General features: G+C 46.5%; 1 protein-coding gene and 1 long non-coding RNA gene across 9 annotated transcripts in view; one reads left to right on the forward strand and one right to left on the reverse strand.

Moving 5' to 3' along the window:
- LOC128332799 (uncharacterized) overlaps positions 1 to 8,546 on the forward strand; it is an 88,105-nt gene extending 79,559 nt beyond the window's left edge. Inside the window, exon 3 of the long non-coding RNA XR_008310762.1 lies at positions 8,056 to 8,546. This is a non-coding gene — a long non-coding RNA (uncharacterized LOC128332799). The remainder of the gene's footprint in view (positions 1 to 8,055) is intronic.
- CSMD2 (CUB and Sushi multiple domains 2) overlaps positions 1 to 26,800 on the reverse strand; it is a 684,208-nt gene that overhangs the window by 18,761 nt on the left and 638,647 nt on the right. For 7 of the 8 annotated variants that reach the window (XM_053267555.1, XM_053267553.1, XM_053267554.1 and 4 more), the window contains 8 exons: positions 18,857 to 19,033; positions 17,697 to 17,876; positions 12,040 to 12,213; positions 10,641 to 10,814; positions 10,197 to 10,270; positions 3,516 to 3,627; positions 2,388 to 2,567; positions 724 to 789 (listed from right to left, as the gene is read on the reverse strand). In XM_053267555.1, the coding sequence (XP_053123530.1) occupies positions 724 to 789; positions 2,388 to 2,567; positions 3,516 to 3,627; positions 10,197 to 10,270; positions 10,641 to 10,814; positions 12,040 to 12,213; positions 17,697 to 17,876; positions 18,857 to 19,033 (1,137 nt within the window). Of the gene's footprint in view, positions 1 to 723; positions 790 to 2,387; positions 2,568 to 3,515; positions 3,628 to 10,196; positions 10,271 to 10,640; positions 10,815 to 11,993; positions 12,214 to 17,696; positions 17,877 to 18,856; positions 19,034 to 26,800 lie in introns of those variants that run through there. The other variant, XM_053267556.1, reaches the window with a different exon arrangement.

Below are 26,800 nucleotides of genomic sequence, written 5' to 3' on the forward strand. Positions count from 1 at the left end.
CGGGGACTAATCAACATCTGGGAGACCTACGTTTGAATCCCCATTCAGCCATGAAACTTACTGGGTGACTCTGGGCCAGTTATGTATCTCTCAGCCTAACCTACCTCACAGGGTTGTTGTGAGGATAAAAATAAGCATGTACACTGCTCTGAGCTCCTTGGAGGAAGAGCGGGATATAAATGTAAAAAGAAAATCAATCAATCAAAACAATCAATCAATTAGAAATAAACGCGCATATTCCTAGCCAAATGGGGAACTAATAATGAATGGGTGACATCATGATACTATGTAGCTAACATAGATTTGACTATGTGATGATATCACTGAGTGTAAAGAAAGCCACTTAAGAGTGGAGGCCAGGCTTCTTGAATCAGTCACATGGTTGATCCCAGCTCATCCCTCCAATTTGCATAAATCAAGGATTATGTAAAAGGAAGGATATCAGGGTGTTTCCACATTGCCACTCCAATTTGGCTAGGCAATGACAACATAAACTATCACATCAAATCAACTCAGAGGGAGGGAAATGCTTCCTAAACAGGCAAAACACTTCCAAAGCAATCATTTAAAACAAAAAGTGGGGAGTGGATGAAATTTCTCGGCTCTGCCAAATATTTTGTGCACAGAAACCCGTTAATTTGGGGGGCTCTGGGGCAATTTTTATATTCTGGTTGTATTTGATTTTCTAAATTGGGTCCTAAGGTTAACAAACAAGAGCCATACCTGACACCTTGGGAAGGGGAGGGTCTCGGGCAGTGCCCACTGGTCTCCCGCTGGGTCGGATATCCGCTGAAAAAGATAAGCAAAGCAAAGCAACCGAAGGAGTTAACATGTGATCGCTGAAACATAAATGCAGTTTTGATGCAGGGATGAAATAGGGGTTGGTCTGGCCTAGCAGCTATTTCTGGAACAAAAAGAAAACACTGGGGCCATTCACACGACCTACCAGGTGGGCGGTCAGAAGGAAGCCCTCCCAAACCTTGCTTCCCTGCAGATGATTGTTGTTTTCCTGGTGGGAGTGTGGTCCACACTCCCACACCAACAGCCATGCTCCATGCAGATTTATAGTCCCAAGCCTCGGAAATCCCACAATGCACAGAGTCAGTGAGTGGTGCATTGTGGGGATTAGGGATGTGCATGGAATTGACGGGGTGGCTTGAAGGTGGAGGGGGGCTCATACCCCTCCCACCACGTTTCTCCTGCTGGCGCTGCACTTTAAAAGGGTCCGGTGGGGCGGCTGCGTACTTCCCTGCCGCCCTGTTGCCTTGTTGGACCGCAAGTGAACAGAAGTTCCCGGTGCACATACACATGTCGGGCGCATGCTGGGTACTTCCGGTCCAACGAGGCAATGGGGCAGCAGGGAGGTATGCTGCTGCCCCACCGGACCCTTTTCCAGTGCAGCGCCAGCGGTGAAAATGCAGCAGGAGGGGTAAGAGCACCCTCCCCCGCCCTTAATAGGTTCCCCCCCCACCTTCAAACCAGTTTGGAGGCCCGTAGAAGGGCCTCCAAACAGGTTCCTGCACATCCCTAGTGGGGATGCCCCCAGGGACGGGCAGGCACCCGTCAGTGTTGCTGCACTGGCTGAAAGCAGCCAGCGCTAACAGATGGTCAGGTCAACGGGAGTGAGTGCTTCCTTAACCTCATTTAAGAGGTGGGCTTCCTAGGCAGGTTTGCCATCAAGGTGCCTCTGGGAGCCACATGCTTCACAGCAGTTTTCACGGGCAGCCAAGCCTGGGTTAGCCTGGCCATGCCTGCTCGTGAGAACAGCCTCACGGTGTGAGTGCAGTAAGAGGAGGGAGGGAGACAGACAGTCCTTCGGCTGAGGTAGCAGCATCTTCCTTATGAGAGAAGGCATAGAGAAATATAGTTGAACGTGTGGGGTGTCGGCCAATGAATTTTGGTTGACAAGAGATTCAGAACAGACAAAAGGAAGCACTTCTTTACACAGTGCACAATTAAGTTATGAAACTGGCCATCAGAAGATGGAGCAATGGCCACTAGCTGAGATGTTGTTGTTTTTAAAAAGAAAGCCACTTTATATGTTTACCAATGGCTATTATCTGCGGTTGCAAAATGGAACCCCCATGTTCAAAAGCATATAAGGTACCTCTGAATATCGGGTACAAACAAAAAGTGAAGGGGCCTTTACGCCCAGCTCCTGGGCTTCTCAGAGGATTCTTGCTGAGCTCGGTTGGAGGCAGGATGCTGGGCTAAAAGGCAACAATTCTGCTTTTCTTATAAGCTGCTGGAGCAGAGAAAATGTTTCAAATGTAAACTGCCTTCAGTCCTTGGAATAGTGAAAAAGAGGGATGTAGACGGAAACAATCATGATTTCAAAAAGCATGGAAGGCCAAGAACAAGATTCCACCTCATCCCGGCATGCTTACCAAGGCAAATGGGTGGCTTTCCGGTCCAGCTGCCATCTGCTTTACAGGTCCTGTGTTCCGATCCTCCAGTGAGGTAGAAGCCATTCTGGCAAGAGTAGATCAAGGTGTATCCCAAGGAAGGCAGGTCCAGAGCACCCACATTGGCATGGGATGGGGTCTCTGGTTCCTTGCAGTTGTGCGCTGGAAGGACAACGACGAGAGCACCCTGAAAAACCCACCCACATCAACCGTGCAAAACCTAAGGCAAGGCAGATTCCGCAACTCTGTCGAGACCAGTCAATGAGAGTTGCCTGTTGTAAAATGCCAGGGAGTCTTGAACTGGAGATGCTAGTAGATGTCTTATTCCCCGTGTCACTGTGTGTCGCTTGCCAGCCAGAGGAGGGAGCCGATCCCTTCAGTATTTCAGCACCACCATGCTGATGGTGCAATAGCTAGCTCAGCACAGGTCAGGCGACTCAAGAGGCCAGCCGGGGCCCACCTGGATGTACAGCTGATGACTCTGGCCTGGCTTTTTGGTTGGGGCACCTTCTCACTCCATTACAGCTTAATCAATGGAATTATTTGCCAGGGGATGTGGTGAGGGCCACCAACCTGGCCGGCTTTAAAAGGGGCTTACACAAATTCATGGAAGACAGGTCTATCAATGGCTACTAGTTTGCTGGATGTGGGCCACCTCCGGCCTCAGAGGCAGGATGGCTCTGGATACCAGTTGCAGGGGAGCAACAACAGGAGAGAGGGCATGCCCTCACCTCTTGCTTGTGGGCTTCCCAGAGGCATCTGGTGGGCCACTGTGTAAAACAGGATGCTGGACTAGATGGGCCTTCTTGGGCCTGATTCAGCAGGGCTCTTCTTATGAGCTGCTCTCAGATGGGCCAGCCTCCTCTTATCCACTTGGCCTGCCCACCTGCTCCTTGGATAGTTTATTATGTATGGATTTATTTAAAATATTTATACCCCGCCCCTTCAGACCATCAGAACTGGCATGCTTTGGGCAGCAGGTTCAAAATCCAAAGTCCGGTTTGGTGACTTGCTTCACTGCACAGCCCCAGTCCCCAGGATATTCATTCAGGGTGCACTACAAAAGCCAGCCGAGAGACCTCCCACTTAGCCTCAGGCCACCAAACTCACGGATGCAATCTGGCTGGACTCCGCTCCACGTCAGGTTCAAGAGGCAGGTCCTTGTGGTGGATCCTTGCAAGAGATATCCTTCATAACACTTGAAGAAGACGATGCTCCCGACCTGTTGGAAAGGGAAATGAGGAGCTGATGCTTTAAAGTAGAAGTTGTGAAGACTTTTCAGAGCTGAAGCTTTCCCTGAATCCCAGATTGAGGATTCAGGGAAAGAGTCATTTTACCTCCTTCTTCTCATAAACGAACCGCCCAGAGCAGACAGATGGGGTGCTATAGAAATATAGCAAAACAAACAAAACAACTCCTAAATCTTCTGATTGGCAGTGGATTTAGGACTGAGAAAAGAAAGGATTTCTTCACACAATAGAAATTTGATGTGCGGAATCCATTGGTGCTTACTCGGCATCCCATGGTGCAGGATGTAGTGATGGTCATGGGTTTAAACAGCTTTGAAAGGGGACTAAATCATGGGGAAGGAAGCACTCCGTCAACAGCTAATGCCCATGAAGACTCAATGGAAACTCTGTGTTCAGAGGCACCACCTTTTCAAGTGGTGGTTACTTTATGTTCTACAGAAGAAGCAATAGCAATAGCAATAGCACTTACATTTATATACCGCTCTATAGCCGAAGCTCTCTAAGCGGTTTACAATGATTTTAGCATATTGCCCCCAACATTCTGGGTACTCATTTTACCGACCTCGGAAGGATGGAAGGCTGAGTCAACCTTGAGCCCCTGGTCAGGACTGAACTTGTAACCTTCTGGTTACAGGGCAGCAGTTTTACCACTGCGCCACCAGGGGCTCTAAAAGAAGTAACTGGCCCTATCCAGACCAGCACAGCATCCCTCCGGGAGTTGCTGCTGGTCTCTCTTGAGATTCTTTTTAGAGTGAGCACTTTGGGGACGGATAATCCCTTCCTCCTCCTCCTGCTCCTCCTCCTCGTAAACCGCTTTGTAATAGTAGTAAAGGCAGTCTGCCTTTGAATACCAGTTCCAGGAGAGCCATGGTGGGAGATAGGGCATGGAAACTTGTGGGCTTCCCAGAGGCCTCTAGTTGGCCAGTGTGGGAAGCGGGATGCCGGCTCTTAAAACATCTCCTAATTTACATAGTCCTGCCTCTGGAGCACATGGGAGGAGTTAACCCACATCAGATGTGCTCGTCCAGCAGGACTCTTATGTTCTTATGTGTTGGTCCTGGTTTTTTCTAAATCCAGAAAAGTATACAAATGGGTAGTAAACCAGAACTGTATTGAGTAGGTTTACAAATATAAATATTTAGGCATTTCCCCCCAATATAATCTTAACTGGAATACCCACAGGCTGTCCTCCATCAATATAGCCCATAAAACTCTTAGTGCCTTTTTGCACTTCTGCTATTCTAAAGGAGGCCAGTATATATCTATGACACTCCAGGTATTTTGGGCTAAGATTGTGGCTCAATTACTTTTTGGCGCCTCATTATGGATACAGGGGGTAACAACTGAATTGGAGAGAGTACAGTCTCTCCTAAGAGCAACCTTTGCAGTGCCTAGGTGCGTGCCATATTCCGTTCTTTGCCTGGAATCTGGGTCTTTTTCTATAGCCTGTAAAGCTTGGGAATCTACTTTTGCTAGATGGATTAAACTCTGTTTAGAGATTCGGGAATTTCCTTTTTCCTGTTACTTATGGTTGGACTCTTATCCAAACCCCTGGCTATCTTATGTAAACAACAAAATAATGCAGCTGGGACTCTCTCCTTCTGAACTACTTACTCTGGAGAATAATAAGGTGAAGAAAATACTATTTCTACGGTTGCATGATATTGAACATCAGGAACTTGCGTCTTTGGCTAACAGGACCTGCTCTCCCCTACACTTTGGGATCCCCCCCCCCCGGGAGATAGAGGTGCAAATTATCTAACAACGCTTCACTTCTCCAAGTTTCGGGTGGCGTTTGCTCAGGCTCGCTTAAATGTGCTGCCCTCCTCTCTTTTGGAAAGGAGGTTCACTAAGGATTCTTCAGCTACGGTTTTCTGCCCTTGTGGTTCTGGCCTCCTGGAAACTGTTAGCCATGTTTTGTTATATTGCTCTTTGTATCAAGGTGTTAGAGAAGAACTTATTTCCCCCCTGTTAGTTAGATTTCCTGGAAGGTGTGAGCTTTTTTATTCACCATATTGCCTTGCGGATACAAGCTGTGAGATCACAAAAGTGGTGGCCAATTTTTTTTGTATTGCTATGAGATTAAGGTCTCAATTTTAGGAGTTGTTTTACTGTTCTTAAAGTAATCTATCCTGGATGCTTGTATACTGTTTTATTGTGTGTAATTATCAGTCACTATTTGTGTATATTAGTTATATTTGTTATTCTGATTTTTATCTCTTAGCTGGCCAATGGCTATAATAAAAACCGATTGATTGATGTTCTTATGTGCATGTCTATGAAATACTTTTAGGACCAAACATAACATGGATAAGGGCAGGGGTGTCACTAGGGTAGAAGGGGCCCATATTCGCCCCTATCCCTGGGGGCCCCTTGGAGTGAGGCAGATAATGAAGAAAATAGGGAAGGGTGGAGCTGGAGGACCCTCAGGAGCTTGCCGGGGGGATTCTTTGAACCCATCCGCTCAATTTTAGCTACACCCCTGGATAAGGGTCTTCTGATTCAATAAAATGTTTTTAAAGTCCTCCTGTTTTAAAAACCTTCCTCCCATTGTCTCCTACACAATGCACCTCCACTATCACGTTATAGCTGCACTCATGTCATCAGAGCTTACTCGAGTACCATTCATTGTATTGCAAGATTAACAGGGAAACCCAGAATTAATACACTGAAGCCTAGGATTAAGAGTGACAAATTAGCAGCTTTGCAGGGGGAAAAGAACCACCTTATGCTCAAATGCCTACAGAAATGTATTATTAATCCTTTCCTGTGATCCATTGTGGCAAGGAAGGTGCTTTTGGAGAGAAAGAGGGATGAACCTCTTCATTTGCAGGTAGACCCTGGGTTACTGAGATCCAAGAACCACATTAAGGCTGAGATATGCACGGGCAACTTAAGCAGGATTTGGTTATCCAGCTCCTGTGAGGATTAAAACGAAGGTCTAACTCTTGCATACATAGTGTTATAGCCATGGTAGTCTGTTATGCCATTGAAGGGGTCTGTGAAAAGCTAAGTTAGCCTAACCAGTGCCATCTTTGCTTCTGTAAAATCTGCTTGCAACTATTAGAACACAGAGACAGAGAAACAGTTTGCTAAATTGAGAAAAGGTCAGAGAAGGGGATTCTTCTAATCACAAACAAACAGTTGGCCAGACAGTTGCTGACAATTGCAAATTGCTTAAGTTTAGAAACCTCAAGGAAGGGACAGAGAGTTGGGGGCCTTGCAAAGGACACCCTTACGAAATGTGTATGATAATATATAGGAAAACCACTTGTTTGAAATAGCCAATAGAATTGCTTTGCAAAGGGGGATAACCATATATGGGGGAAGGGGAAATAAGGGGAGTTTGTTTACTCAAGGGTATAAAAGCGTCTGTAAACTTCTTTGACACGCGCCACTTCTTGCATGATTGTGAGAGGGGACGCCGGGTTTGCTTTGCTCAGCTGAATAAAGAAAAGAATCTCCTGCTTGTCTCTGTTAATTGGCAAGTATTGTTTAAAGGGCCGAGAGTCAGCCTGCCCAGGCTAGCTGGGGGGGCGTGGGACACCCCCTAAAAGGGGACCCCAACACCATGTGAAGAGATGGCTATCTCTCTGGAAAATTTTGGACTGCCTAATAGTGAAAGGAGATTTATTCATGGGCATCAACGATCAGTTAGCGTTCCTAGAATTTGACATGCAGGTCACACTCTCCTGCCAGAATTGGAGCTAAAAGCAGCGTAGCAAGGATAGTAGAAAGAAATGGTGCATAGAGCTGAAAGTTGTTTTGAGAACATTTTCAGCTTGAACCTGGGAGGGGAGGCAATTTCACAATGCTGTGCTCCCCACTCAGCTTTTTCGGAAGCCTCTGCCACTCATTTGGTATTACCTGTTTGGTGGCGGTAGTATTTACATTCCCTGTTGCAACTTCCTTAGTGCTACTGGAAGATGCCTGCTTGAGGACAGGAATAATTCTTACTTGACTCCATGACCAAATCATGATTTGTCATGAAGCTAAATCAGAGTGAGGACTAAAGGACTAAAGAATGCCTTCTGCCCTCACTCTGATATATTCTGGGTAGGACACACTGAGAGAGCAGTACTGAGTAATAGCAAAAACCATAAATGCAGCTGGCCATAAGTAGGGTGAATACTTTGCCCCTGTTTGTGCCTGTGAAGGAATGAGGCCTGGACCTCCCTCAATACAGATTTCTGAATTGAATGTGTATTTGCTTACTCCCTATGTTCTGTGGTTTTTAAAAAAACCCAAATTGTGCAGGGGTCAAAAGTTCACAACTCTTGTTCTACAGTTTTGTTTGGGAAGGAAAAGAGTTGTACTGATTAAATTTTGGAGGGGTTTGATTTGACTGGATCTGTTTTAAAATAATGGAGGAAACTAATGGTTTGGATTATTTTGTTTAGAAACTTTTCAGGTAAAAAGGTGAGAATAAACTGAGGCTTGCCTGCAGCAGAAAGTTAGTTCAAGTGAAGGAGTTCAAAGAGTGCAAGTTCTAGTTGGAGTGGAAGCTGGAGTCTTGGAGAGCCAGGAGAGAAGAGCTGAGAAGAGCTGCTGAAATTAGAGCTGAGGAATCACTGGGAAAGTTGAGCTGAAACTCTCTGAAGAACTGAATCACTCTCAAAGCAGCTGAAGGATCAGCCTGGAACTGAACCACCAGAACCGGGTAGAAAGAGCAAGACCTGAGACTGAGAAAGTCAGGCTCTCAGCAGCAGCTGACTAGAAGTGATTATAGGAAGACTGCTGGTAAGGACTCTGAATTAGAGCACAGTATTCGGTGCAGGTTAATTTGGATGTGTTTTTCTCATATTTTATTTGTTCCTTATGCTCATTTGGCTGTTTTTTTCTTTGTACTAAAATTTCCAAAAGAACTACTGTCACAATTTTTTGAATTTAACCAATTGTAGCCTTTGTCTGTTTTCCGCACCACACGCTTAGAAGCCTTTCCATCCTACCTATCTTTGAAGGAAACAGAGATTTGGAAGTCTGTTTTAGTAGACACGGCCAAAAAAAAAATACAAAAGTCTACTTGGTGGCAGAGGTGAAACTTTCTTAAGATCACGGGGCTGGTTGAGGCCATGGCAGTGCCTTTCTCTCAAATCATCAAGGAAGAGACCCCTCCAGCTATGCAGCCTGAAAACAGGGTGGTGAAGTTGGGGGTGGGGTCAGAACTTCTGTTCAGTACCACAGATACAGTAGATGTATAGTTTCTGATAAGTCGGTGTGCTTTTTTACATCCTCACCCTGGTTCAGAAGATTGTGTCACACACACACACATACACACACACAGACAGGCTTCCCATTGCAAAGCTACACCAGCCAGCTGAATGTACTTCTGTAATCCCCCCAAAAGCATGCTTTAAATAATTAATAGGGAAGTGATTGAAAATGAATCCCCTTTTTCTTTTTTAAAAAGAAAGATATGCCTTGCTGTTTCTTGCTCCACCTTTCCGTAATCAAGCAGCAGTTCTTCGTTTTGAATTCTCCTGGGGGCTGGGAGGGCATGTTCAACAACAACAACAACAACTTTGTTGGTTGCCCTATAAGAATTGTTCTCTGGGAGGCTCACAAACAGTGTTCCCTCCTACAGGGATTCCCAGATGTTGTTGACTACAACTCCCAGAATCCCCATCTACAACGGCTTTTGCTTGGGGATTCTGGGAGTTGTAGTCAACAACATCTGGGAATCCCTGTTAGATGGAACCCTGCTCACAGAGTAATCTTTTACTTTCTGCATTGATCATTTACCCATACATTCTTATTCTTTGTGGTTAGCTACTGTACTGCTCTTCAAGAGTGCCAAAAGGGATACATGTGGCATCCGTGCTCACAGCACAATATCGTTCATCTGCTTGCGAACATTCATGTCTGGCCGTTGCAGGAGAAGGATACAGCACAGCCTCCTGTGATGCCACAGGTAGTAAATGAAAATGTCTTCCTGTCAAGCCTGAAGAAGCTACATCACTTTTCCATGGGCCCCAGAACCCTGACCTTTCCAATTAGCAATGAGAATTGGCAGGCCGCCCTTTGCATTTCAGAGAACTGGTAGTGGAGGAAAGAAGCCATCCACAGCTCTGCTCCTATGAAGAGTGAAGATTATTCAAGGAGCCACCAAAGGGAAAGGATGGGGCATGACCTCTTCATGCAACACATTTGCACTTCTATCTGGTCATGGGAATCATCTGATGCCTGTGAAGTATTACACGGCAATTGGTCCAGGAATGGGGAGGATTACAGATTAGATGGACAGGCAGATGCATTCGAAAAAATGGATTAGAAAAATGGATTAGAAAAAGAGAAGACAACCAGTAGCGGCAGCTGCTCGAGTGGCTCCTCTCCCTCCTGCCCCGCTCGAGGGCTGCGTTGCCCACAGCTCTACCTGAAGAAAGGCCAGCCTGTGGCAGCACAGGAGAGAGAAGAGCCACCTGAACTGTCTCCAGTGGTGCCCCCCCCACCCACTTAGGACGAGCCGCTACTGAAGACAACAACAATAAAACAAGGGGTTAAAAAGACACAGTACGATACGATGGATTGGAAGCGTTATTACCTGATAACCTTGGGAGTTGTTCTGCATCCCAAAAAGAGGCACACCGGGGTCTACACATGTGGTGAGTGTGGAGTCTAAAGGGAAGGACAGACAAAACATGGCAAAGTGAAGGAACAGGAAAGAGCGGCAGGATCTCTAAAGCTTTGCCAGCCCCTGAATCCCACTCCGGCTCCCTCTGCCCCCCCCCCCCCGGATGGGCGAGCCAGGAAGCCAGACTGCATGACCAACCACCCAGGCCTAAGTCCCCCCCCGCCCCGCCCACATTAGCTTGGTGTGGATTGCAAATGCAAGCCACTTTGGGAGTCAATATAAGCTGAAAAGCAGGGCATACAGGCAATAATCTCCCCTGATTGAAAACGGAGAGGAGCTGACGTTGTGCATCGAACTGGCTGAGCACCCACTCACAAGGTTCAGCCTGGCACAGTATGGCCCCAGCCTTTTTACCTATGCAGCTGGGCTGCGTCCCACTCCACGTTCCATCAGATTGGCAGAACCTCCGAGCCGACCCTACCAGCACCAAGGGGGGTGAGCAGGAGTACGAGACAGAAGAGCGGTAGGAGAACCCTCTGTCTTCACGCCTTCCTTGAGCTGGGATCCCCGGATCCCCGCAGAAAACAGCTGCAAAAAAAACAGGCAGGTCACCCCAGTGAAGGCCAATTCTATTATGCTAGTCTGCTGACTCCTACCCCTGGCTGGATCAAATGCTGGATTTTCCAAGGAAAACTCGCAGCAGGCAGAAGGGGAACCCTGGCTTCTTTCTGTGCACTTTGGTCTTGTTCTCAATTATTGTTTAATTAATTTCCACCTCCCCACTCCATCTCCTGGCAAACAGGGTGAAGGAAAACAGAAGGCGAGCTTTTATTTTTCACTCTCTTGCTTTTGCTTAAATTTAAGAATGGATCCTCAATTGCACGATGGCAAAACACCATGTGGCACCATGTTAAACGGTAAAACCTGTTCACTCTACAACAGGTGAGGTGAGGTGCGCAGCACGGAAGCTGCTTTTTCGCATCTTTTAATAGCTGTTGTACAGCTGCCAACTGCTCAATGGGGGCGGAGGGAGGGAGGAAAAATGATGCCACCTTGAAGCCTGAACTAACCAGCTGGGTTGTTTAACCAGAACTGCGTGCAGGGTCTCTGCCAGACAAGCTCTGTCTGAACCGAGACACCCACAGCTTCTTCAGTGGCTTGCTGCCGCCTCGGGAGAGGAGTTTAGCATCTAAGGGTGGGCCAGGTCTGCAAACGAAGCTTAGCTCCTCTAGTGCAGTCTAAATGAAAGAAGATGGGTTTCTGAAAAGGACTCAGGAAGTATCACACCATGTTTCTCCCAGAGGAAAGAAGGAGGAGGGTGCGCTGTTAGGGTTGGCCACTTTGAGCATGGCCCACATTGGACCATTTCACCATTGGGGGAAAGGGAAGGGTGGGGGACATAAATTAAGCAAGAGCTTGGAGGGGACGATATTCCCTAACCGCATTCGCCCAGTATTTCCTCTCCTGCTTACTGGGTCTTGGTACCTGTTTAGCACAGAGGTTTCTGGCCTTGAGTCCCTAGATGCTGTTGAACTACAATTCCCATTATCCCTTTGGCCACTGTGGCTGGGAGGGTAGTCCAACAACATCTGAGGATGCAGGGTGGGCTGAGGAATCTTTGAGCTAGCAGCTTGAGAAAGCTCACACTTTCTCCTGACCCCTCTGAGATGCCAGAAGCATCAGGACTCTCCCCTGGCCTTTTGTCCAATTTAGACCACCTCTGGTACCAGAGGCCCCAAGGGGAGAAGTGTAACGTATTTCACCCACCCCCAAGCTGATTTCCTCTACAGAGCGGCCAGAGTGGCTTGCTTACGGAAGCACTGGGGGAGGTCTCCACTCCACGTTCCGTTCCCCTCGCAGGTCAGGACGGCAGGCAGGGAGAGCTGGTAGCCTTCCAGGCAGGTGTAGCTCACGCTTGATCCCCAGCTGAAATCGGACCCCACCACTTTCCCGTTGGGGACGACTTGAGGAGCTTTGCAGACAATAGCTAGGCAAAGAGAGAAAGGGAAAGGCATCCTCAGTCTGGGGGTGAGCAGAACGCAATGCTATGCTGTGGGGCTGCTGTGGTGTGCCCTTCCAAGGAAATGTTGGGGCTGTGCAAAAGGGGCAGTTGTGCAACCATTTGGGGCAATGGGGAAACTTGCAGCAGTGAAACGTAGGAAGCGGCCTTATACTGAGTCAGGCCCTTGGTCCATCTAGCTCAGCATCGGCTACCCAGACGGGCAGAGGCTTCTCCAAGGTTACAGGCAGGAGCTTCTCTCAGCCTTATCTTGGAGATGCTGCCAGGAAGGGAACCTGGAACCTTCTGCACACAAGCATGCAGGTGCTCTTCCCAGAGCAGCCCCAGCCCCTGATGGGAATATCTTCCAGTGCTCATACATGGAGTCTCCTATTCAAATGCAAATCAGAGCAGACCCTGCTTAGCAAAGTGGACAATTCATGCTTGGTACCACAACACCAGTTCTCCATGCAGTTTGCATGGCCATAACGCTGCCTTTGAAGGGCACACAGTGCGGCATCACATGTCCACAACACTGCCCTGGATGTGGGCCACTGGAGGAAATACATAGACCAATGGGCCAGTATGAGACCGCTTCATACACCCTTGCCTGGAGTGGATGGTGTCCTCCATTCTGGCTGCATGGACCAATGTCTGGCATTCCAGGGTTTCAGAGTGAGAAGCTTTTCCTAGCCCTACCTGGGGATGCTTCCAGGGAATGAGCCGGAGACTTTCTGCATGTTCATCCGGGGCTCTACTCTACTCTTACTGCTGAGGGGCAAGGATCCATTATGGGCCCCATGTGGTGTCAGAGACCTCAAAGCAGACAAGGGGAGGCCTAGTGTGCTCTCATCTTGTTTCCAGTAATATTTTTAGTCTGTTATAATGTATTACATTTACATGCCATTCTTTCTCTCAAGAGCTCTAGGTAGCATACAGGTTCTTCCTCCCTGCCTAGATTATCCTCACAAGGATGGGTGGGAGATGGTGACTCGTCCAAGATCACTCCATGAGCCTCATAGCTCAGTGGGGATCTGAACCCTGATCTCCGCAACAATCCTAAACCCCAGTCCTAATCCAACTCCAACACATTCTCTTAATGTATTGGAGCCTTAAGTGGCCTGGAGAGGCCTGGAGACATCTTGCCTCCCATGATTTCCCAGGAGGGTCCTGGAACCCACTGGAAAGTAGTGTATTCTGGACCTGCTTCTTAATCCTTCTGTTACAAATCATAACAACCACACACCACAAAAACCTAATTGAGACACAGAACATGTATAAACAGTTGTTAAACTAGCATGCATTATCAGCCTAATACCCCTATGAACCCTGAACAACTATGGCGTTCAAGTCACAATCACCAGCTTTAATGGAATAACCATTGCAACAGTAACATTAACCTCAGTTTCACATTTATCCCCATTGCCCTATACATTACCTGGAAGCTTTTCCGAGAGCAGGTTTACCGCAAGGCTTTACTGTAAGTTCAGAGCATAATGGATACTCCGAAGCAAAAAGAGAGTTGTTGGTTTTTTTTTTACCCCAGACATAAATCAGGCTAGGTTCCAATACAGAGGGGGGAATCTGAATCGTGTGTGACGTGCTCTCTGAAATATTGCATGGACTTTGGGGTACATCTGGCCGATATGTGGACACACAGCCTCCCTCCCAAAGTAAAGTCACCGTAAAGCTGCCATCTGAAAATGCTCCTGGCCCATTCTAGAATTTGCTGCCTGATACATGCACAAACATTAATCCGTTCTATCAGTATATTCTCCTGTTTTTATTGGCCATACTTACACTAGTAACATAAAACAACAGATCCCAATTCTCAATTGGGCGAGAAGGGGTCAGAATTATATCATTTCTCCTAACTGGGTGGTGGTTTGCCCGCACAGACACAAACTCTTCTGCACTACAAGCTGTCACTTACAACTAAATTGGTGGTACTGGGCTAATCATAACCATTTCATGATTAGTCACCCCCCACTGCCCCCCGAGAAATCCATGAACCCCTCTTGGAGTTTTGGAGTGAACCAAACTCCAAATACTTATGGGCTTAGTTTTAGCAGCAATAGGGAAGTCCACTCAATACACCTTCCACTCCCGGCTGCCATATAGGGACCACCCCCAATATCCGCATTACTTCACTCAAGCACTATAGCAAACTCTATCCGATCAATGGCCAGCCTGCAGACAGTGCAGCTCTCATTATGCTGGGATGAGGAGGGATGGGAAAGAGAGGAGCAAACGGAGCTCTGGTAAGGAGAGGCAGCGGTGCCTCCTTTGGCACCCCGCCCCCACGCCCGGTCATCTGGAGAGGTCCATCCTCAGTTACCACCCGTACGCCTGGTGGCGACTCAGAACTGGGCCTTCTCTGCAGCAGCTCCTTGGCTGTGGAATGCCTTCCCGGCAGAAATCCATCGTTCGAGCTCATTGTTCACCTTCAAGAGAGCCCCGAAAATGTATTTGTTCAGTCTGGCTTTCCAAGGTTTTTTAATGGTTCTTAAATGTTGTTAACTGGCTTTAAATGGTTTTACACTGTTTTTAAACATGGTGTGTTTTTTCAAAAAAATTATTGTTTTAAGCTATTTTAAACGGTTGGTGGTTTGTTTTTGTTGCTGCACACCACCCAGAGCCTTTGGATAGGGTGGCATAGAAATGTAATAAATAAATAAATAAAACTTAATGAGGTGAGAAGAGCCTGGATGGGGTTTGCAGGAAGAGCAGACTGAGCCGCAGTCGAGCAGTCAGTTTGCTCTGGGAGGCCAAATTGGCCACCCACATGACTGCCAGCTTTGTTACGGAGCCGGCGGGGGATGGGAGGATCGGGGGGCCACGTAGCCCCCGGAAGCCCCAGCATGCCCTGTGCGAGCGTGCAGGGCATGCTGGAGAGACCCCCCGAGCCGGGAGGCTGTTTTTCAGCCTCCCGGTCAGGGGTCTACTTGTGAGTTGCCACGGCAACTCATGATCGAAAAGCCCGGGTTAGCTCACACTCACTCTGCTAACCCGGGCTTAGGGGAGGGTTGCTTTAGCGGGTGAACTGCTTTCGTGAGAGCGGGCTCGGCTGCGAATCCGGTGGTTCTTATGGGCACACAAAATCGGGCTAGGCTCCCTTAGCCCAATTTTGTATGACCGTGAGAATAGCCTCAATATCTTGGTGCTGGACTGATTCACTCAGACACATATGTCACTTTTCTACACTACACTTTTTCTACAATTCTACAGTGGATGACTGGCAAACGAATCTTTTGCAAAGCACTGCAGGTTGGATATTCTTCCCATGGCTTTAGGCTTCTGATGACCCGTTCCAACAGGCTGGATCCTGCATCACTGGATGCTGCTGTTGTCAAGTGATAAACATATGCGTGTGCAAACCAGCAGAACTGGCTCAGGCTTCTAGTTAAGCCCTTTAGGATCAGAGAATAATGCTGTTTTCATGTTTGCAATGGACCCTAACTTCAAAATAATACATCCTACTGAGATCAATGGAGCTTATTTCCAACAGTGACAAAGTGTGGGGCAAGCTAAGGATACAAAGATGAAAAGCCATTATAAATCTGGCTGATCATTACCTAAGCACATCTCAACTGCCATTTCAGCACGGCAAAGCTCTAACACCTCCTAATATGTCTGTAAGACATACTTCTAAGCTCAGCGCCAGATCTAGGAGCCTGAGACACTTGTGGAGATGGATTATGCCCCCTATAAGCCCTTTCTGTGCAAGCCCATAAGCAGAAAAGTACAAGTGTCTCTGCTGCTGGCCAATGACTTCAGAGACAAGCTTGTCTCTACTGGAGAAAGCAAAGATTAATGAAATCAGGTGTTTGTGTGTTTTAGAAAGCTCCATTTTGCTCTGTCCTGCTTGCTGTGTTCTGAGGACAAGGCCAATGCAGACCACACCTGCTTCTTCCTCCTTTGCTATGTCCCCACACATAGCCAGGGTGAAGCCAGAAAGCTACTTCTGTGAGTACACTGCAATGCTAGGCTGCTTCTTCCTAGTGCCCATCCAGCAGGTGGAATTTGTCACAAATCCCTGCAGCTAGCAGCCACCAGTCTGTTGGAGATGAACTTCCAGTGCATCGACCTTTTGCACCAACTGTCCTAATGACCACTAGGGGCATTGGGAGTAGAGACAGTGAGTCAGGGTCTCCCTATCTGTCCCTACTCTATGACCCCTGAACTGACTCTGCAGCACTTTCTGTGCTGAGCCACAATCCTTCCTTTCCTCCTAGAGAGCAGATGGAGACATCTCTCTCTCTCTCTCCTTACCTATCCACTATGTAGTCCTTTAGATTAGAGATAGGTCTTTCCTATCTAAGTGTATTTAACCAATACATGTTTAGTGTTTAGTCACACAAGGATCTCCATGTGTTTTCTCTAAACAGCTGCAATGTCCAAACCATCCTCTGCTACCTACTCTGAGTGTGTGCTCATTCCTTAGTGCTCTGCTGTTTTACCTATTGTGGGTAAAAATCAACAACCTCTAACACAGTCATCAAAAGCCATGGAGCCAGTATCCTCTAGGGAACAGTTTCTACAGAAGAAGCATCCTTAGCTATTAAGAGTGTTCCCAACGATGGACAGCCAGATCCCTCTTGCAAGCAGGCAACTGCTGATTACTCTCAACCATGGTACTTCCATGGTACCAACTGTACTGCCTCTGAACACAGAGGTTCAGTTTAGCTAACCTAAATGTTAACAGCCACTATCAGGGCTTTTGGGCTCTCTTCTCCAAACAGAATGGACCAGACCTTCCCCGTTGTATTCTGGCAGCGTGTTTGCCATTCCCGCCCATTGCTCTTCTCATGCTTCCTGATCTAGGACTGTTGCTGTTCTCCTCTCAAACTTCCCCGACGCTTTGGTCAGCCCCTCTACAAAGTGGAAGGGGTTCTGATCCCACAACAGCCCAAGCAATAATGCTGAAATTCCGGCAACTTGCTGTAATCGTATACGAAAACGGTGGCCATTTATATATCGCTTTTCAACTAAGGTTCCCAATCCATTTTACATATCAATGAAAATAAATAAATAAATAAATAAATAAATAGATAGATAGATAGGCTCCCTGCCCCCAAAGGGCTCACCATCTAAAAAAGGAACTTAAGATAGACCCCAGCAACAGCCACTGGAGGGATGTTGTGCAGGAAATGGAGAGGGCCAAATGCTCTTTCCCTGCTCAATAAGGAGAATCACCACTTTTAAAAGGTGCTTCTCTGTTCAGTTAAGCAGGGGTAACCCACATTTCTGACCCTCTCCTCCCTGCCAAGACTAGATCCAGCTCTTTGATCATATTGGTTGCCCTTTTTCGAACCTTTTCCCATCATAAGTTACCCCACTTTGGGAAACAGCTGCCAGCATCCACCTGCTGTAATCCAAATTTCTTAAGCAAGCCTTGCCTTGCGTTTGTTGGAAGATGACATTTCTGAAAAGTAATTCCTGCAGGTGCCAAACAACCAAGGTGGCCTCACCTTTGCAGACGGGCTTTGTGCCATTCCAGGTCCGGTCCTTAGTGCAAGTCAAAGAAGAGGCTCTGTCCAGCTCCATTGTGTAACCCGGCATGCACTGAAACACGACTGTCTTGTTGTAGGTAAAGTCGCTGCCCAACCGAAGGCCGTTGGCTGGCACCCCGGGGTCCCCACAATTTATCACTGTAGGTTGGAGAGGGGGAAAGATGCTGCAGTTCAACTCCCAGCATTTTTCAAAAGCAAAGCTGCAAAAACTGCCTTTCCGTTAAAAGAGAAAGTCAGTGAATACATAAAAATCATAAATAAAAATCAGCAATCTTGTCATTCCCATATCGTAGGCAGTGGGTGAATGGATGGGGAGAGGAGGGAAGAGCTGTTGGCCCAGTCCTCAAGCTTGTGTGCTGGGGCAAGCATTTGTGCCCCATGAGAAATCAATGTAATTAAATAATGAAAGATCTCTAGGAGCCAAAAGTACCCACCGGCAGACGAGGTTGCCTGTGGTGACCCTGCTCGAGTCACTGGTTCTACCCTTGGTTCATTCCAATCAGCATCTTCTGGGGGTGAGTAATTCTGCTGCATCTCTGCTTCATACCTGATTGGCTTGTTCAGCCATTCCTGATGCAGAAATGTCAAATGACCTGCCCGCACAGTGAATCACACAGAAACCCCAAGGGTGGACTCCTCTGAAGGCAGGCAAGTGATGTGGTGGTGTGCATAGCATACCTTTTTCAGGTGTAAGAGTGAAGTGATTCTCCAATTTTAGTTTTTAATTATTTTTTTAAAAGCATGCCACAGGGCTCAGAAACTGAGCTGAGGTGCTTATCTCGCCTCAGCATTTGTCCCCCCCCCTGCATTTTATTGAACTCCCCCATCACAACATTTGCCCCACTCCAATTGTGTCTTTCCTCTGGCCCCACACCTCAATTTATGTCTGGAGTTGCTGCTCAAACTTGCCCTCTGTCTGTACCCCCTGCACTGAGCTAAGGGCACCCAAATTGAAATAATTGTTTGATTAATTATCTTGAACTGGAAGCTTGTGCGGTGCTACTGGTTAGCTGTGGTTACAGCACAGGACCTGAGCAGATCCAGCAAAGGTGTTAAGTTCTTCTACTCCCTATCATCACTTTGCTGAAGAGAGAAGCACCTCCTCTTGGGCAACTCACCTGTACACTCTGGAGTGGTCCCCGTCCAGGTCCCATTGACAGTGCAATGTCTGCTGAGCACACCTGTAGAGTAATATCCTTCCCGGCACTTGTATATGATGGAGCTGGAGAACACCAGGCCGTCGTTAAATATCACCCGTGCATTGCTGGGAGTCCCCGGGTTTCCACAAGATATAACTGCAATCAATCAATGCCAAATGAGAAGTGTAAAAGTTGTTTTAAAAATCACTGCAAAGGTTATCTGCAAAGGTCAGCTGGACCACAAAAGTATTTCAACTTTTCCCCTCTGGAGATTGTGCAACCCAACTTTTAAAGAGCAATCTTTCAAATTGCCAAATTCACTCTCAATGCAGTTTTTAGACTTGAATAAAGAATAAAAATAAACTTGAAGCCAGAATAAAAGGTGGAAACGAAAATTTGGATTTAGTATACCGCCCCAAACTTCTGTCTCTGGGGGCGTTTAATTTTGGTTAAAAGTAGCTTTAACATTTAACTTTTGGTTAAAACTTTACCTGCTCCCAAGTGGTTTGCCCCCTTTGATATTAGTGGATACTTTCAGATCCACCTGGAGCTTTCAGACAGCCAGCTTTACTGCAAGTTTACTGTGAGGCTTTACTGCGAGTTTGGCACATAACTGATACTGCAATGCAAAAAGAGTATTTTTTTTACCCCAGACATAAATTGGCCTAGCTTCCAATATGGAGGGAAAAAACCCAAATTTTGTGTGAAGTGCTCTATGGAATATCCCACAAACTTCGGGGGTAAATCTGGCTAATATGTAGACGCACACCCACCCTCCCAAAGTAAAGTCGTGGTAAAGTCGCCACCTGAAAAAGCTCCAGGGGTACAAAATGAAACATTGGTACTCATCATGAAGGTTCCTTCTTGCAGGTGTAATGGAGGGAGCCCATTGTGGGTTATCTCCTCCCACATGCTCTAGAGGCAAGACTATTCAAATGAAGGGAACCTTTAAGACCCTGTGTGAGGTGGTCCCTCTTCAGTTCTGTTGTAAAGCTGAGTAAAGAAATACTCCCACTGAGGCAAAGTACTCAAAGCAGAGGAAGACAGGCCAGATAACAGCTGAGAGAAGTTGCGATGCAGAGAGATGCAGAGAGTTCTACACTTAACCACCCACTGTGGAATATACCACAGCTTACTAACCAGGTGAGTAAGGATAGGTTTAATGTGTCAGCAGTCCCTGTTGCAAAAGTCGCCATCCAAAGGCAGCTTAGGACCAAGTGAATGTGTCAAGTCTGTAATGCCAGATTTGGACAGAGTGTTCCACGTATGCAGCTGTTTTACAGATTTCTTCGAAGGAAACGTTGGTGGAAAAGGACGCCGATGTGGCTGCTGTGCTGGTGGAATGAGCCGTGACATGGAATGGCATAGGCAGAGGTTGCACTTCAGACGCCAGAGAGGTGCATGATTAATTTAGGTACCATTTGTCCCATGGTAGCAGGCAAAAAAGAGACAGTAAGGAATCCGACTTGTGGAAGGAGATGTAAGTGCATAGAGCATGCTGTATGTACAGTTTAGGCCACGGTCGCTCTTTAGGATGCACTGGATGTGGACAGAAAGGAGAAAGGTAGTTGTCCCAAGATCTGTGAAACGTAGAGTTGGCTTTAGGAATAAAAGAGGGGTCTGGAGTCAGGTAGACTGAATCTTTAGAGAAAACGCACAGTTGGTACAGTCAGAGGCGCTAACACAGACGCGCCTTGAAGGAAACAATGTAATGTGGATGGTTCGAGATAATACATCTGGATAGATAGGAGCCTCGACCAATGAAGAAGCCTCTGCTTTCATGCATTTGCTTTAAGGCCTTCGTTAAGGCCGCCATCCGTAAACAGCTGGAGAGCTCAAAACGGCCATAGTCGTTTGATTCCGAGATGATGTATCATAGTTATAGCTGTTTGCTGAATCTTCTTTAGCGTATTTGCATCCATCTCGATGGAGCAAGAAGAAAGTCCCCCTAACAACTGCACTTCAATGCAGAAAAGTGTGGTTTTTAAAACCATGAAGAAATCCTATGGCTGCCTCCTCCAGAACAGGTGGCTTTTAGAGACCCCGGGGTTGCTTCTTGGAAGAATGTTAGCTCCTACAAGGGTGCTGTAGAAAATTTGCATTTATCTCCTCAATTAAAACTTGTTTACTAAGGAGGCCCTTGGCCTAGGAGGCTCATAAAGATGAGTGCTGACCAGATCTTTCCTCTGGTTTGGTGCCCCCCTGGCTTCCCTTTATGCCTTCTTAAATGGCCCCAAATCGCCTCCTAGCCAGGCAGTGCAATATTTTTGGATCGGCTTACAGAGGCCAACAAGCTCTAAAGCCCTGGCTCTGAACTGGCAATTTTACATGCCATTTATGGTCAACAGTATCTTACATTTTGCTTGAAACACAAAGTGGGTGGTGGGTGGGGTGAAGAGGCACAAAGGAGGCGACTCAAAGTCTGACAGCAGTCAGACACCCGTGAACTGCAAAGGTGTACTTTGCTGGTTATATCAGAACGTGGTGGAGCCGAACAATGTTTGCCAATTAAAGGGGCATTAATTCCAAAGGAGCCTAACAGCCGCCTGTGCTTGGCAGAGACCCATCTTTGCTCGCGCACCAGTGGCTTGATTTTAAACAAAAGTCTCATTCGGAAATCCAATCAGGGGCATGAAACAGAATGGCAAGGCAGCAATGAAAGCAGCAGCAGCAGGCTTCCATTCGGCACTGCTTTTATAAGACATCCCACCCACCCCATGTCTGTTGCCTGCCACCCCCAGGGCCCCGTCTGGCCTCTTGCTTGGACAGAGGCGACTCGAAAGGGGTGGGAAAGCGCTTTGGATTTTGGTTGGGGTTTTTTTTCTTTTCTTTTTCCAAATGCCCATTTCCATTTTAAAGCTCACTGGAAATTAAAGCTAAATGAAGCCTGACATCTCTGCGTGGAAAGTGGGTCTTGGATAGGAGGCAGTCTGTGCGGCATGAAACAGAGCCGCTAACGCAGCAGAGTTCCAACACACTGCGATTAATTAACTTGCTTCATTTCAAACCATTTGTGGCCTTTGAAATATTGATTGGTTTTTCTTTCTTCTTCTTTTTTTAAAAAAATCCATTTTTCTCTGTGCATTTTTATGATTATGGAAAGAAGACTTTCATATTAATAATCCCACAAGAGAATAAGCGCCTTTACTTTTGTTGCCACACAATCTACAACAGGGAGACGCATCTTCCTGCTGCATCCCAGGCTGTGGAAGGGGCCTTGGAGGCAGACAGAGGAGGGAGGGAGGGAGGGAGGGAGGGAGGGAGCTGGTCTATTGGCATCTTCTGAGCCTGCCCAGGACAAAATCCAGGGGAGAGCAAGCCACAAGAGAGCTAGACAAGACTAGCTCCAAGACGGAAGGTTTCCATTCTGCAAGCAAGGAATCCCAAGACCACCAACTCACTCTCCTGCAAGCTCCCAGAGGCAGGAGACGTCTATGGGTAATGACCACCTTCAAGGGCCCCTTCCAGTTCCTGCTCACTTTCGGGTTCACTCTGCCCCACTTCCCAGTTTGACTTGCATTAGTTCTAAAATTAAGGTCAAAATTGGTCCCGGCATGGTTTGCCACTGTTTTCAATTTGCGTCTTTCCTCCTCTTTTTCCTTGCAGACTCATGCTCATCAGTGTGGATCCATGGCAAGTCTCTGCAGGCATCAGAATGAAGTGGTAGAATAATGCTCCACATGAAAATTCCCTGCAGGCAGAAAACTAGCCCGTCAAGAAAACTAGCATGCCATTGGCTAGAAGGTGAAGGGTCCCCAAGGACCACTGGAGGCTACATTCTCTGCCTCCTAGGAAAACATTGTGGCAAGTGGAAGACCCACCAGGTTACAACCATTGCCAGGGAAGGAACTGGGAGCTTGCTTTTCTCCTCTCGACCAGAAAACTACAGTCTGCTCCACCTGTCTGTTGCCATGGGACTGCAGATCTCAATGGGGAAAGGACAAAGTGCTGTTCATTTTGTGTGTCTATATTTTATTTATTTATTTATTTGATTTCTATACCACCCTTCCAAAAATGGCCCAGGGCAGTTTACACAGAGAAATAATAAATAAATAAGATAAGATGGATCCCTGTCCCCAAAGGGCTCACAATCTAAAAAGAAACATAAGACAGACACCAGCAACAGTCACTGGAGATACTGTGCTGAGGGTGGAGAGGGCCAGTTACTCTCCCCCTACTAAATAAAGAGAATCACCACATTAAAAGGTACCTCTTTGCCAAGTTAGCATATGTGTGCTAATTATTATTACTGCAATTCCGTGTAATCTGCCTTGAGTACTTTTTGGTCAAAAGATAAAGTAGAAACCCTCCAAACAAAGAAATCCAGCCTCTTCTCTGCAGTAAGCAACTCCACCCTCCAAGATGACACTCCCTGAACGAAGGACATAGCTAGGGAGAGGGGGCCTGTGTACACCCCTTTCCCCGGTGGTCCCTTGGAGGAAGGGAGATAATGAAGAAAATAGGGAGGGGTGGACCTGAGGTGGGTGGGTTCTTTGAAACCACCTGCTCAATAACAGCTACACCCCTGCATTGCACTATCCCAGCTACAATTCTCAAAGGAAGAGTTTCCAATGGGGTCCCATCCTAGGTCACGACCACCAAGTCCTGTTATTTCAAGTAGGTCAAGCACAGGAGAACAAAGGCAGAACCTTGACGACTGACTGGGTTCTTTCCCAACAGTGTCATCCTTTGATCCAGACACAGTTCAAATGCCAGCCCTCAGAATTCCTTTTTGCCTTCTCATCCCCTGCCCCGAATACAAATCAAAGGCGCTGTCAACGACACATCACCGTGAATTACTTTCTGTCCCCTGATCGGTGAGCGCCTAACATTAAAGGATCCGCATTAGAGGCATAATATTCCTATTATTCATAGAGTTGTGATTAAAAAGCCCTGCCTGGGATCTGTGTTCCTGGACGCTTTTGAACCTGACAAGTTATTTATCCTGGGATTAATACACTGAACCCCTCCCCAACTCTGGCACAAAAAAAAAAAAAAAGATTTCTGAAGAAAAAAGAAATCAAATCCTTCAGACCCCCAGTATATTAAAAAATGGGACACGGTGTCTTTTCAATCATTGGTGGCATCAATTCAGAATACATTTCCAACTCATTTGCAGAGCCTTCGGCTTTCCGATCAGCCAAAGAGACATGGAGGTCTCTCTGCACGCCATTTTTCCTGCCTCACTTTGGGCTTTTGGGGGCTTCTGCTGATTGATTTTGAAATACTTGTATAAGAGCAACAGTATGAAAAGCTTGCCTGAGGTTCATCATGGCGGATTAGCTTTTGTATAAAAAAATTAATGTCTTTACATAACAGCCAAGCAAGGCAAGGAATGTAAAAATATAGCTTTACATAAATGTTTATGAGGCTTTTAATAGGAAATTTAATGTAAATTAATCTGGCATGGTATGACTGTGGGAAACAGAGGCATCTTTTGCTGTATAACCACCTGCTTACTGAAACCAGTTGTGGAATTCATATACGTCAAAGGTTAGCAGGTTCAGACATTTCTCTGGCATTTTGTAGAAATGTTTATTCTATTTATAAATTGCTTAATAGGGTTTTTTTCTTTTTTCTTCTTCAATTAAAGTCCTTTCTTATGGTCACAGACCAGCACACTTTACAAACAGAAGCCCAACAAGAACTTACAGGGTTATTATACAGTAGTTAAGCACATAGTTAAGCATAAAGGTCAGTTAACAATGATGCTTAATGAACTCTGGGCGAATTTTACTGGCTATTAAACAGAATTTAGCCACATTATAAGATCTCAGGTCATTCTGGTCAGTTAATAGTTGATCAGGTCATTCTGGTCAGTTTTAATAGTTTTAACATTTTAAATTTTAATGTGTCAATCTTTTTATTGGTTGTTATTGTTTTGTAAATGGCCCAGCGAACTCGTATTTTGGGCGGTAGAAAAAGGCAATAAACAAACAAACAAACAAACAAACAAACAAACTCAAGATAAAAAGAATCTGTACAGCCTGGATGGCAGCTAATAAAAGGGGTTATATACATTGTTCCTGCTCTATGGTATTTTGGCACGGTTATCTGGTTTAGGTACCTGGCAGGGTTGAAATTCAGAACTTGGTTGCCCAAATGGACACCAACAGGAATAGAGCCCCTGATCAATTCGATGCTCCATTCATCTTCTTCCATTTCAGCACACTGGACATGCTTCCCCGCCCCCAACTCATCATCCCCACAGCAAGGTACGATGGGTCCTGAATGCCTAAGCTGATTTCTGGCTGTGGGATAAGAACTTCAAAGTTCTTGTTCCCACAAGATGCAGTGATGGTCACAGGTTTAGATGGCTTTAAAACTGGGATGAGACACATTTCTGGAGGATGGCCTATCAAGGGGCATCTAGCCATGATAGCTAAGTAAACAGCTAGACCCAAGAGAACCTCCATGTTCAGAGGCACTGTATCTCTGGAGATTGAATATGGAGGAAAGTAGGGCTGTAGCCCCCCAGAGGCATCTGGCTGACCAGTATTGGAAATAGGATGCCGGACTTGGCTGGATCCAGCAGGGCTCTTCTTACATTGGTGTGAAATGCCTCCAGTTTCTAGGACAATACTGCTGTGTCGCACAAAATGCCCACATACACAACTCCCTAAGCCAGGGGTTACTAACCTTGGGTCCCCAGATGTTGTTGTACTACAGTTGCCATTATGGCTGGGGATGATGGAGAGTTGTAGTCCAATAATATCTGGTAAACCAAGGTTGGGAATCCTTGCCCTAAGTCAGGGATGGGCAAACTTGGCCCTCCAGATGTTGTGAGCTGGGAGAGTTGTAGTTCAACAACAGCTGAAGGGCCAAGGTTTGCCCACCCCTGCCCGGAGTGATTGTCCTTAAAGATAGCACTGGGCTGATTCTGGTCACAAGATGTGAGCCGCCTCCACTCCAAAATATGGCTGAAAAGGTCAAAAGGGATCCAGGCATCCCCTTTTCACGTGTTATGATCGACACTTGCAAAAGTTACCACCGGCTCATTTGGTGGCGACTCAGAGGCGGGCCTTCTCTGTAGCTGCTCCTGGGCTGTGGAAGGCACTCCCAGCAGAAATCCGCAATCTGAATTCTTTATTGACCTTCAGGAGAGCCCTTAAAACCTATCTGTTTGGCCTGGCCTTCCAGGGTTTTTAATTAGTTTCAATTGTTTTAATGCTGTAACCTGGTTTTCAGGGTATTTTAATTGTTTAATTGTTTTTTGTGATGTTTTATTTGTTAATTGATGCTTTACATTGTTTATATTTCTGTTTTAACTGTTATTGGTTTTAATGGTTTTGTTTTAATTGTAAACCGCCCTGAGTCACTTTGGAAGGGCGGTATAAAATTCAAATAAATAAATAAATAAATAAATAAATAAATAAATAAGTGTACAGCGTACACAGGTAAAGAGCTGTACGGATCTTCACCAGAATGTTGAATGCAAGCACAGCAGCACATTTTCCAAACCTTCCACCATTTGAGGGACATACCTACATTGGCTTTTAAAATGGAAAAGGAACAGGTCCGCAGTTTGGAAGTGCTTCTGGACCCAACTCTCTTTGATATTTCAAGTAGAGGCAGTGGCCAAGAGTGCCTTCTATCAGCTTCGGCTGATAGGGCCAACTGTGCCCTTCCCTGGAAGAGTGTGGCCAGACGAGATAAACTTAGCTGTGTATGACCTTACCACGCTTGTAACTCAGTTTTATGTAATTTATTCTTTTGATGTTGTGTATTTTTATTGTATTGTATTGTTTTTATTCCTTTTTGGGGGGGTCATGGACCATAATAATAAATTTGATTTGAGTGTGGCCTTAAGGCAGTGGTGCACATCCTAGTCACCTCCCAGCTTGACTACTGCAATGCACTCTACCTGGGGCTGCCTCTGTATGTAGTCTGCAAGCTGCAATTGGTGCAGAATGCTGCTGCCGG

The sequence above is a fragment of the Hemicordylus capensis genome, chromosome 7 (genome assembly GCF_027244095.1).
Source record: "Hemicordylus capensis ecotype Gifberg chromosome 7, rHemCap1.1.pri, whole genome shotgun sequence".
Taxonomy (NCBI): Eukaryota; Metazoa; Chordata; class Lepidosauria; order Squamata; family Cordylidae; genus Hemicordylus; species Hemicordylus capensis.